This window comes from Dasypus novemcinctus, chromosome 12, assembly GCF_030445035.2.
Source record: "Dasypus novemcinctus isolate mDasNov1 chromosome 12, mDasNov1.1.hap2, whole genome shotgun sequence".
In the NCBI taxonomy this organism is placed as follows: domain Eukaryota; kingdom Metazoa; phylum Chordata; class Mammalia; order Cingulata; family Dasypodidae; genus Dasypus; species Dasypus novemcinctus.
In genome coordinates this window covers 103,779,795-103,790,840 of record NC_080684.1, presented here as the reverse complement: position 1 = coordinate 103,790,840, position 11,046 = coordinate 103,779,795, and the positions used below count along the sequence as shown (strand labels likewise).

The 11,046-nt window shown below is 65.3% G+C and overlaps 1 protein-coding gene across 1 annotated transcript; it reads right to left on the bottom strand.

The window, feature by feature from the left end:
- Nucleotides 1-890: 890 nt before the first annotated feature.
- TSPO (translocator protein) lies at nucleotides 891-9,727 on the bottom strand. The gene is made up of 4 exons (XM_058308901.1): nucleotides 9,631-9,727; nucleotides 3,810-4,019; nucleotides 2,055-2,193; nucleotides 891-1,304 (listed from the first exon to the last, which is right to left on the bottom strand). Exons 2-4 carry the CDS (start codon nucleotides 3,989-3,991, stop codon nucleotides 1,116-1,118), a joined length of 510 nt encoding a protein of 169 aa, XP_058164884.1. The 5' UTR covers nucleotides 3,992-4,019; nucleotides 9,631-9,727; the 3' UTR covers nucleotides 891-1,115.
- Between the last annotated feature and the right edge of the window lie 1,319 nt (nucleotides 9,728-11,046).

Below are 11,046 nucleotides of genomic sequence, written 5' to 3'. Positions count from 1 at the left end.
TCGTGTCATGTCAGGTCATTTCCAAAGGACAGGGAGAAAGGGGGGGGGGTGGGAAATTCACGGCCTGCCCGAGGACTCCAAAACCTCCAAATACGAAAACGTCGCTACCTGAATGAGTTTCTAGCAAGGACCGAAAACCCAACACCCAGGGCCCGGCTGCAGGGAGGGCAGCGCAGGCCTGGCCCCACAAGGGGCTTTGCAAAGTCTGCCCGGGACACGTTCGGTGACAGGAAAGAGGAGTCTGTCCCCACCCAGGGCCCTGCCGTGGGCCGGGCGCTTTGCCTGTGCCTCGTTCCTCCAAACACTGCAAGAGGCCGGGGGTCACCCGGATGGAGCCAGGGACACCTCCGGGCCGGGTGGGTCTGCGCCGTCCACAGAGCCCGGTCATGGGCCTGCCCAGTGCTGCCTTCCGACACCCCTTCCCGCCGAGAGGGTGGCCGAGGGGCTGTCCCCAGCGGGACCAGGCGCCTGCGGGGCAGATGAATCAGCGGCCCCACCCTTGTCCTGGGCCAAACCAGCTGAGGGTCCTGCTGCGAGCCAGCGGGGAGGTGAGTGTTGAGCCAGCCAGGCTGTGCCCCCGCACCCTTCAGGAGCTCGGCCGGCGGCGTGGACACTGTGGGAGCAGCTGGGACACCAGGGGGCCCGCTGGGCAGCTGCACGAGCCCTGCAGGCTCTGGAGCCAAACAGGCTGCTCCCAAGGTGGCCAGTTTCCCGCTGCGACACCTGGGCGGCCCCTCCCCTCTCCCAGGGTCTTGAGGGCCCCAAGGAGCGGGGGGAAGTGCTGGCCAGGGTCCAGTGTCCCTGACTGCCAGCCAGGGCGACCTGGCCCAGCACCAGCAGCAGGAGGCGCGCCCGTGGCCAGGTGGCTGCCAAGCAGCAAGGCCACCACACAGGAGGTAAAAACTTTATTTGGCTGGTAAAACGCCACATTTGACAAGCGTGCCTTCAGCAGGGCAGAAGGCGCAGGACGCTGCTTTGGAGGCTTCTGGGTGGGGGCTCAGCCCAAACACGGGCTGCCAGTGATGCCCGGCTGAGGTCCAGATGGAGCGGCAGCCCCGGCGGCCACCGCCAGCGGCTCTTGGTGGCCAGCGGGCAGCGGCCAGCAGGCGGCACCCTCACTCTGGGGAGCGCCGGCCCCCACGCCAGCCGCGGTTGTCCCGCCACACGCAGTAGTTGAGCGTGGCGACGAAGGCTAGCCAGACCAGGTACGGGTAGAGCAGGTGGGCGGCCGGCGGGCTCACCCGGTGCCAGGCCACGGCCGTTGCTGTGGCCACCCCGCCCGTCAGCAGGAGGTCCGTCAGGGCCTGTGAAGACATGGCGCAGGGCGACAGGCTGAGGTACCCCGCCAGTGTGTGCGCGTGCCAGTGTGTCCGAGCCTCCACCCTTGGGCTGGACTGGACGGGGCGCCGGATCAGCCTCGCTCATCGCAGGCCTTCCCCGAGGGGCCCAGCCAAGCCCCTGCCCTGCCTCAGCCTCAGTTTCCTCATCTGTAGGATGGGAGCCATCATCCCACCTGACAGACACTGTGGGGGGGTGGAGGTGACGGTGCCGGTGCTCGGGGGTGCAGCAGCTACTGCGAGGGCTTGGCACCCCGACCCCTCGGCAGAGAGGCCTGCCCTTATCTCCCAGAGGTGCAGTGAGGCGACCGTGAGAAGCCCGCTGTAAGCCGTCCGCGCTGTCCCCAGGGGTGGGGATGGCAAGCAGGCTCCCACCGCCCGGGGCATGGACTCGGGTGGACGGGCCAGGGGCCTGCGCCCGGCCTGCTGGCCTCGTGTCTCACCACACAGCACCCAGTGTAACGTCGATTTCCGGCTCGAAGGCCCCTAAACGCAAGCCAGTGAGCCCGCGGGAGGTCCCCCGACAGCTCCTGGGCTGGAGGCGGAGCAGCGGAGGGAGGCACTGGGCGCAGGGGCGTCTAAAGAGAACTGGCCGCGAGCCGTTTGCCTGCCCCCGCCGCCGGCCTTCGGACCCCCATCCTCCTGGGATGTGACGTCCCCGTGACCCCCAGGGAGGCCCCTCCACCACCCATCGCCAGGGACCACCACCACACTTACCCAGCCCATTTGGTGGGCACCGAAGAAGATGGGGGGCCATGCCCAGTTGAGGGCCAGCTGCCCAGCATAGAGGCCCAAGGGGACCACAGCCTCCTCCGAGAAGCCCCCCAGCTCTTTCCAGATCATGTAGGAGCCATACCTGAAACACAGGCCACCATCAGGGTACCGCGGGCAGGGAGCCAGGGACACTCTAAGGCCACAGCGATGGCTCAGGCACACCCCTGCCCATGGGAAGCCCATGGTGCAGCCGCAAAGGCAGAAGTCCTGCCCTGCCATGGCTGCTGTGTGACCCCAGATGAGTTGCCTAACTTCTCTGGGCCTTCATCTCTCACAGGGTTGCTGTGAGGATTAAAGCTAGCACACTGGCAGTGCTCAGGATACAATAAATATTTGCCACTGTTATCAGAGCCATGGAGGGGGTAGCACACTGGGTAAGCCCTCAAGAAGCCATTCTTCTCCCCGGAAATGCCCTCAGGTGAGCTGACCGGAACTGAAGCTAGCCCGGGAGGTGGCAGAGGAGCCTGGGCCTTTTGGACCTGGTCAGAGGCTGAATGTGCAATGGACCCCAAAATTCCGAGACCCTACAGCAGGAACCCTGCTGCCTCCACTCTGATGGAGAGCCCAGCAGCCTTGACGGTGCCCCTGAGCATGGGCGGATGCCACGCCAGGCAGAACGAGCTGAGCCCTGAGCCTTCACACCGAGCTGTCCTGCCTCCTGCACAGCCCCGGTCCTACTCCCCACCTGACCCGGGCTTATGCAAGGAGGAGGTGGGCCCGGAAACCTAACGCACGTTCCTTTGGCCTCGTTCCCTGAAAGCTGGCAGGGGACGGCAGGAAGACAACCAATCATGGGAAGCGAATGTGGCTCAACTGATAGGGCATCCACCTACCACATGGGAGGTCTAGGGTTCAAACCCAGGGTCTCCTGGCCTGTGTGGCGAGCCAGCCCACGCGCAGTGCTGATGCGCACAAGGAGTGTTGGCCCGCGCAGGGGTGTCCCCTACATAAGGGTGCCCCTGTGCAAGGAGTGGCCCCTGCACAAGGAGAGCCCCCCAGAGTGAAACCACAGCCGACCCAGGAGTGGTGCCGCACACATGGAGAGCTGCTGCAGCAAGATGACACGACAAAAAGAGACACAGATCCAGTGCCGCCTGATGAGAATACAAGCAGGCACGGAAGAACACACAGCAAATGGACAGAGAGAGCAGACAACGGGGGTGGGGGGAGGGGGAGAAATAAATCTTTAAAAAATAAAAAAAATAAAAAGAAAGACAACCAATCAGGACAGCAGACAGCTGGGGTCCCTCCTTGACATGGGGAAGGGAAGGAAAGGCCCTGCCAAGACCCAGCCCGGCCCACATTGCTCGCCCTGCAGCACGCCCGCACCCGTCTCGGGGTGTACTACCTCTTCCTCTCGTTTCTCAATCAACCCTTTTCCTGGCCTCGTTAGGCTGGCACCTCTCTGAATTCTTTCTCACGAGGAAGCCAAGAACCTAGAAACGCAGAAGCCGGGATGCCCCCAAAGCAGCACCATGCTGGCTGAATCATCGCTGGGCGCGCCCCTGCGCTGGCCCCCGCTGCGCCGACCCCCGAGGCTGTGGACACCTCCAGGATGCCAGGGCGGCCCCCCGCCGCCCGCCCGCCCGGAAGGCGGCAGGAGAAAGCTCTGTTGGGCAAGCGAGCAGCCTCCGCCCGGCTCACCCTGCAAGGCTGGCAGCAGGCGCCCGGCCCGGCCCGCCCCGCGGGAGCACCTACCCCATGGCCGAGTAGAGCGTGCCCCAGACGGGGCCCAGCACCCAGCGGGGCGGGTGCCAGGCCGGCTTCTGCAGGCTGGCGTACCAGCGGAGGCCCTCTCCACGGACGTAGTGGGAGGCCAGGAAACCCCCCAGGTTGGGCAGCAGCGTGAAGCCCACGGCGGGCACCCAGGGCGGGGCCATCGCTGCTGCGCTGCTGTTCCGGGAAGCTCTGGAAGAGAAGGCAGGCCCGGGTGAGCTGGGGAGGCCCGGCCAGCGTTTCCCCAGGCCTCCTCGGGCACCCCCGCAAGTCCTGGAGGGGGCTGTGGGTGCCCCGTTTCCCCCAGGGCCGGAGAACCCCATCCGCGGGGAGGCGCAGACAGTGGGGGGAGGGCGGGCAGGGGGCGGGGTCACAATCCGGGCCTGCCAGCCTGACCCCGGGGCAGAAGTGACCACTTCTGTCCGAACTCCAGCCCCCAGCCAGCAGGAGCCTCTGGGTGCCCTCTCCCCACAGTCGGGCTCCAGCTCAGCTCCCGCCCCACCTGGGAGGGTCTTGGGCTCTTTCACCCTCACCCTTGACCTTGGGCCTCTGCGCAATTGGGTCCCTCCCCTGTCGCCTCCTCTAGGCCAGGCCGGGTCCCCGTCTGCCAAGGCTTCCAGGCCTTCCTCCCCAGGCCGAGTGCCAGCCCTCGGGCTCAGCTGGGCCTGCCGTAGGCCACACGACACACTCACATTCTAGGACTCCATTCATTCATTCATCCATCCATCCATTCATTCACTCATTCATTCATCATTCAGTGACTCGTGTCAGACAGACCTCGGTTAAAATCCCTGCTGCCCACTGACTTCCTGTGATTTTGGGCAAATTATTTCTCTCCCCTGGGCCTCAGTTTCCCCCTCTGTAGAACAGGATGTCACATGGCCTACCTTGGGCCTAACCCCAGCAGACAGCCTGTGGGAGTCTCTGAACATGGGTGTTTCACCACTGTCCCACAGGCTCACCCTAAAATCACTACCCCTGCCCTGTGAATCAGAGAGGGAGAGTGGCATACCCAGGGTCACACAGCAACCAAGGGCCAGGGTCTGCCCGGGACTCCAACCCGCTCCTACCCTGATGTCCTGGGCCCTGGAGTATCAAGAGACCAGGGCTGGCGAGGTCCCTGCCCTTCTCCCTGGGTCCCCTCAGCAGGGTTGGGAGCAAGGGAAGTCCCTCGTCTCAGGCCTGGACACTGCCACCCCCCAGGGCCAGAGCAGAGAACTGACCTCCCCCCCAGCCCTCCAGAGTCAAGTGACCCTCCGCTGGGGCCCAAGGCTCCAGCCCCAGTGGCAGAGCAGTGGGGACCCAGTCATCAGTGCCCCCCTTCCCGGCAGCCCTGCGGTCACAGAGTACCAAGCCTCGGTGTGTGCTGCAGACCTACTAGGCGCCCGCACCACCTGAGGCACCTGCAACCTGAGGAGCTCACGGGGCCGCGAGTCCAGAGAGGAGCCCGGGCTGGGCCGGCTCTGGGGAAACCTGCTGAGTCTGTTTCCCCGTCCTAGAAGGAGGGCGCTGAGCTCCCACTCCCACTCCCACTCCACTCAGTGGTTCTAGCTGGAGAATCAGGGTGTCTGCACGCAGGAGACAAGAAGCCGCACAACTGGATTCTGTCCCAGAGGTCAAAGGGGGGGTGGTCCTGGGGGAACTCAGACCTCAAAAAGGGGGGCCTCTAACCAGGGATGGGGAGGGGGCGGTGCCGGAAGGACAGTGAGCGCTTTCCCCACGGTGAATGCAGGGCAGGGCCCCGCTGGAGCGGAGGGCACGGCCCGGCTCAGGGGCAGCCAGGTGGGCTGCAGGGGGCTCCGGCCGGGGTGGGATTCAGAGGCAGCAGGGCCTGGGCTCAGTCTGGAGGCCGTGAGGAGCCATTGAAAATTCAGGGCCAAGGGCTGCACCTGGGGAGAAGGGGCGGCTGCTGGCCTGAGGCTATGGAAAGAGGCCACAGCAGCTAAACGCAGGAGCAACTTCAGTGCCCAACAGAGGGGGGCTAAAAATGACCTCAGAGACCCCCAACCTCAGGGGCCCCATCAGGCCTTAGAGGACTCTCATGAGGGAAACTGATCCTCAACCTAACATTCAGTGAATAAGGCAGAATATAAAGCCAACCACAGAAGGACCCCAATTTTAGAAAGAAAAGAAAGAGAAGACAGGTATGCACTTGAAATCTTGGAAGGAATGTATGGAGATGGGGTCGAGGTTCCTGGGGAGCGGCTGCATGCCAGGCCGGGCTGAGCCCCAACCTGGACACTGTCCTTTCCTCCTCACACTGCGGGAACTGCACCATCGTAGCCCCCTGCCAAGGAAGACCCCGAGGCGCAGGCGAGGAGGCGGTTGCCAAGGGTAGCCGGCTCTTTGTGATTCCAAAGCTCACACTCAGCATGAGATTATCTTATCTTCCAAAACGTCTACAAGGAGCATTATTTTAAAAGAAGCAGAGCGTGGGGGGCACCCAGCGGACTCTGCTCTGCCATTGACCGCCCTGATGCCACCCTTCTGAGCCTCGGTCTTCCTGCGCCTTGAATGGGGACAGCCACCTCCAGGCAGCTGCACAGCTTAAGAGGAAGAGCCGTCGCGGGCCCAGCCCGGGCCTGGCAGCGCTGCTCGGGCCTCCCCCTGCCGGGCCGCTGGCTTCCAGCTGCACGTGGTGCTCGTGGGTCTGACCTCCACAACACGCAGGGCCATCTCCAGGGCCCGGAAGGGCGCAGCTGAGCGCCAGCGCCGTGCTGCGCCAAGTGGAGAGCAGCCGGGGCCCCCGCCGGCCTCGCCACTCTGTAGCCCCCCGGCAGTCCCGGGTCCGCTCGGCCTTGCTCCTCATCTGTGCAACAGGGCCTGGTGGCCGACAAGCTGGACCCATGGCTAAGGGACAGCACACGGAGAAGCCTCCGGAAACGGTCAGGGTGCCGGGCCTCCCCGAAGCGGACCCCGGCTGGGCGGCGGGGGGCTTCACCCCATGCTGAGCTTCACAGATGCACAGGACAGAGGTTCAGAGGCCGAGGGGCGGGGGCAGGCCAGACCGCAGGTCTCCTTGTCCAGGGGCAGTCCACGGACGCCCCAGACTAGTTGTGATGCCCCCCTTTCACGCCCGAGGCCCAGAGGTGTCCTTCACAAGGGGTCAAAGCGAGCACCACCCGGATAAGGGAGACTGGCACCAGGAACCCCCCGACCCGGGTCACGGAGATGCACACCCAGTTCTGGGGCGCTCTTGTCCAAAACGCGTACCCTGGTCCAAGCTCGAGGAAGCATCCTGCAGGTGCCGAGAGCTCGAGCCGCAGGCTGGGAAGCAGTGCTGGGCCTTGCCTGACGCTGCCTACCCACAGGCCTCTGCGCCGCGAGCTTGGGGGACCCGGGCCACGGGCCCGGTGTGCTCACCCTCCCGGTCGCCCCCTCTGGCGGCTTCTCTTCTCGGGGTGCTTCTCCCCATTAGTCCCCCACCCTGCACTTGTGACTCTTCTCACTTTCTGGATGTGTGACTCTGAGGCCCTCAACACCCCTCCCCCAGCTTCAAGAGGATGGCGGGCGTGTGACAAGGACGCGGCCTCTCTCAGCCTCCTCCTGCACCCTAAAGTGTGCAGGCTACTCCAGCCCAGCCTCAGCACCCTCTGCCCAAGGCCAGAAGATTCCCCCAGGGCCACAAGCAGAGCTCCCTGGCCCGGTGGGGGGGGGGTGGCCCCCAGACCTCACGGCCCCCAGACCTCTCAGGGTGGCTGGTTCCAGGACCTGCGCCCTGACGTCTCATCCCCTGGGCCTCTGTGTGTCCTTCTGTGACGTGGAGAGGGTCTCAAGGCACCCTCCATTCCCCGAGGGCTCCCTGTAGAAGGCAACAGAAACTGCTGCCGCGAAACAGAGCCGAGTTTTGTCCTTTCCAGGCGGGACCAGCTGCCCAGAGCCCTTATGTTGGCTTCACGCCGCGCCGCCCCGCTGACCTGCTGTAAGTCTCTCTCTGCTTTGTAAATGACCCACCGCTAGGCTTCATTGTACCCTTGGTGGGTCTTTTCGCTGTGAAGGTAACCAGTGGGGCAGCAGGCAGGAAGAGGTCAGGGGGTTCCCCAACTCACAGGCAGCTGCGGGGATTTGCTGTACCTCAAAAGACTGCTTTCTTTTTAAGCAAAGAGCGGGCATCCAGGTATTGCTTACACAATCAAAGTCAGTGAGTGGAAATACAAATAAGAGAAACCGAGGCCTGCAGCTAAAACAACGAGAAAGCAAAGAGGAGGCGGAAGCAGCGGCTCCCCGCCGTCAGCCCACGGGCAACAGTCTCTGGGGGCGCCTGCGGCTGCTGTCCTGTCAGTGTGCAACACCACACACCTGGCGCACACCCACGTGCACACCCACCACACACCTGGCACACGCACTACAACACACCCACGTGCATACACACCACGCACAGGCATCACACACACGTGAACCATGGACAAAGGCGACACATCACATGCCACACAGACACACCCGCACACCACACAGGCAGGCAACCCCACGCACTACCGCGCAGCACACACTCGAGCAGAACACCGGGGGAGAAAGGGGCTCCGTCACAGTGCGGGGCAGCAAGGCTTTGAAACCGAACTCACCCAGGCCAAACCCTGGCTCCTCACTGCAGCTGTGGGACCCTGGACAGAGGCTCCTGAGCCAGCCTCGGTTTCCCCCACTTCAAAGCTTCCCCAGGGGAGCTGGGATTCTAAGAGGCTTGCTTGCCTCCCTCTCAGTGTATCCTCAGCACTATTGCTTCCACGAGCTTCCAGAAACAGAAAGCTGCTTCCTGCTGCCCTGGGGGTGGAGGGGGCCTGGGGGACGAAGGGCCCCCCCCCCCCCGTGGGCTCCAATCACCTGGGCCTCTGCCCACACCCCGCAGGCCCTGCCTTTTAGCTGATGGCCTGTTGTGTGCCAGGTGCCCTGGGCAGGTGCTTCCTGCACGTGACCTCCCCTGATATCCTCTCCTTGCCAAGGACCCTTTGGAACTACCCGGTCACTTGTCCCTAGGGGAGGCCCAAGCCCATCTCTCCTGTCATCCATCCAAGAGCACCTGGCACAGTACCAGGTAACTCCTTGCCCTGGCATGCAAGGCAGAGCAGTTCTGAGCCCGCTCCAGCTCTTCCAAAACGGCACACCAAGCCAGCGCCACGGGCATCTGCGGAGGTGACTCCAGCACTCTTGGCAGTTTGGCCACAGCTGGAGGCCCCACTGGGGTTCCGGGCTCCTCTGCACCAGGAGCGCGGGCCAGGCAGGCCCCGGGGGGCTCGGCTCACTTCAGGCTGGACCCGGGCAGCTGAGGACCCGGTTACACGGCCTGGCGGGGCGCGGGCCAGTAACTTCCTCGATCGGGTCTCGCTCCCCTCCCCTGCGGCGTGGCGGCGGCTGGAGGAGCTGGAGCCCGGGTCCGCCTGACTTTCGTGACCCCAAAGTGACTTCCGCGCAGCTCCCTTCCCGCCTCGCCTGGCCCATCCGCGGAATGGGCGCGGGGCTCGCCCCGCCGCGCGGCGGCAAGTTGGTGCGTGACCTGAGCCCACGGGCTGGGGGCGGGGCGGGGGGCGGGGCTTGCCCGGGACCCTCTGCCGCCGCCCGCCACTGGCCGGAACCCGGCGGCGCAGCCACCTGGACCCTGAGGCCCGGCGGGGACCGCCCGCCGCCCCCGCAGCCGAACCCCAAGCGCTGCCCGGCGGCGGCCGCGGCCAATCCCCGCCCCGAGGCTCCGGCTTGCCGCTTCTGGCCTCAGTTTCCCCTCCGGCCGCGCAACGCGGGGCGGGAGCTGTCGGACGTCCCACCGCGCCGGGCTCTCCTCCCGGCCGCGTCCTCGGGGCCAGGCCCCACTCACCAGGGACCAGGGCGCGGCGGGACAGGCGCTGCGCAGCAAGAGACGGAGGCCACTGTCCCCGCCGCCCACCCCGCCCCGCCGCGAGGCCCCGCCCGGCCCCGCCCGCCTGGCCCGGAGCCCGGGCGCCGCCCGCCGCCTCCCCGCGGGCGGGGCAGCTCGTCCCCAGGGGCGCCCTGCGCGGCCCCTCCTGCGCGCGGTCCACCCGAGCCCGCCGCGCGCCCGCAGGCTGCGCGCGCTGTGACGTGGGGCACCAGGAACCGAGGTTCAGAGAAGGGAGCCACCCCGCCCGACGCCGAAGCCCAGAGGCCCCCCTGCAAGCAGCTCTGTCCTCCCCTCTCCAAACAGCGCCCGGGTTCCTCCCCAGGGCGCGGAGGCAGCGCTGTGCTCTGCGGCGTGACTTCCAGTCGCGGCTCGGCCTCCTTTTCCTCATCCGTAAAGTGGGCACAGCGTCGTGGAGCAGGCGAGGGTGCGCACGCAGAGGCCTGGCGCCCCTGAGCGCAGGCTGCGTTCGCCGCCACCTGCCGGGCCTGGGCCACGGCCTTACTACGCCCGGACCCTCCGGCGACCCGGCTTGGCAGTGCCCCGGGGCCCGCAGCAGCCGCAGCTGCCCAAGCCCATCCTCCTGGGCACACGACTACTTCCTGGGCACGGGAGCTTGGCGCCTCCTTGGGGACCAGCGGGAGCCCAAGTTCAACTTTTCTGGGTCCTGGTACTTTTGCCTTATGGACTCCATTCTCCATTTAAGAAAAAAAAAATTTTTTTTAGTATTTTCAGTACATTGGTATAAAAAAGCATATAATCCAAACTAAGCTTCATTTCTCTTTTTCTTCTCATTTTAAAAGATATTGCAACATTTCTGTGGGCCCTGAAAGGCTGGAGGCCCTAGGCACAAGGTGCCGGCTGCACCAAAGGGAGCCGTTGCCTGGCCCCGCCTTCCAGCCTGCTGCCAACCTCCACCCTCTTCCCGTAAGGAGGTGCAGGCGGGTGGCCAAGTGGCAATCTCCCCTCCCCCGGAAGACCCAGTGGGGAGGAGGCAGTGCCACTTCCCTCCAGGCTCAGCCCTGCTGCCCGCGGCTCCAGGCCCGCCCACGGGGGCACACACCAGGCAGGGCTTTCGGGCCCCAGATCCCTGCTGCACTGCAGGCCAGGGCCAGAAGGAGGGGCTGAGAACAGAAGACCAGGTCCCGGCCCTGGTGCAGATCACACCCATTTCACGGAGGGGAAGGCTAAGCCTCCCCATCACTTCTGCCTCCCTCCTCTCCAGCACCCTCCCTCCCCCCCACCACCAGTCCCTGCCTGAGCTTGGGCCGCAGCCACTGTCTCTCCCCTGGGCGCTGCCCCAGTCCCTCTCTCTTCGTCCCCATCTGTTCCACGCAATCTGAGCGCAGCCTTTCCCTGCCCAGGACCCTTTGGGCA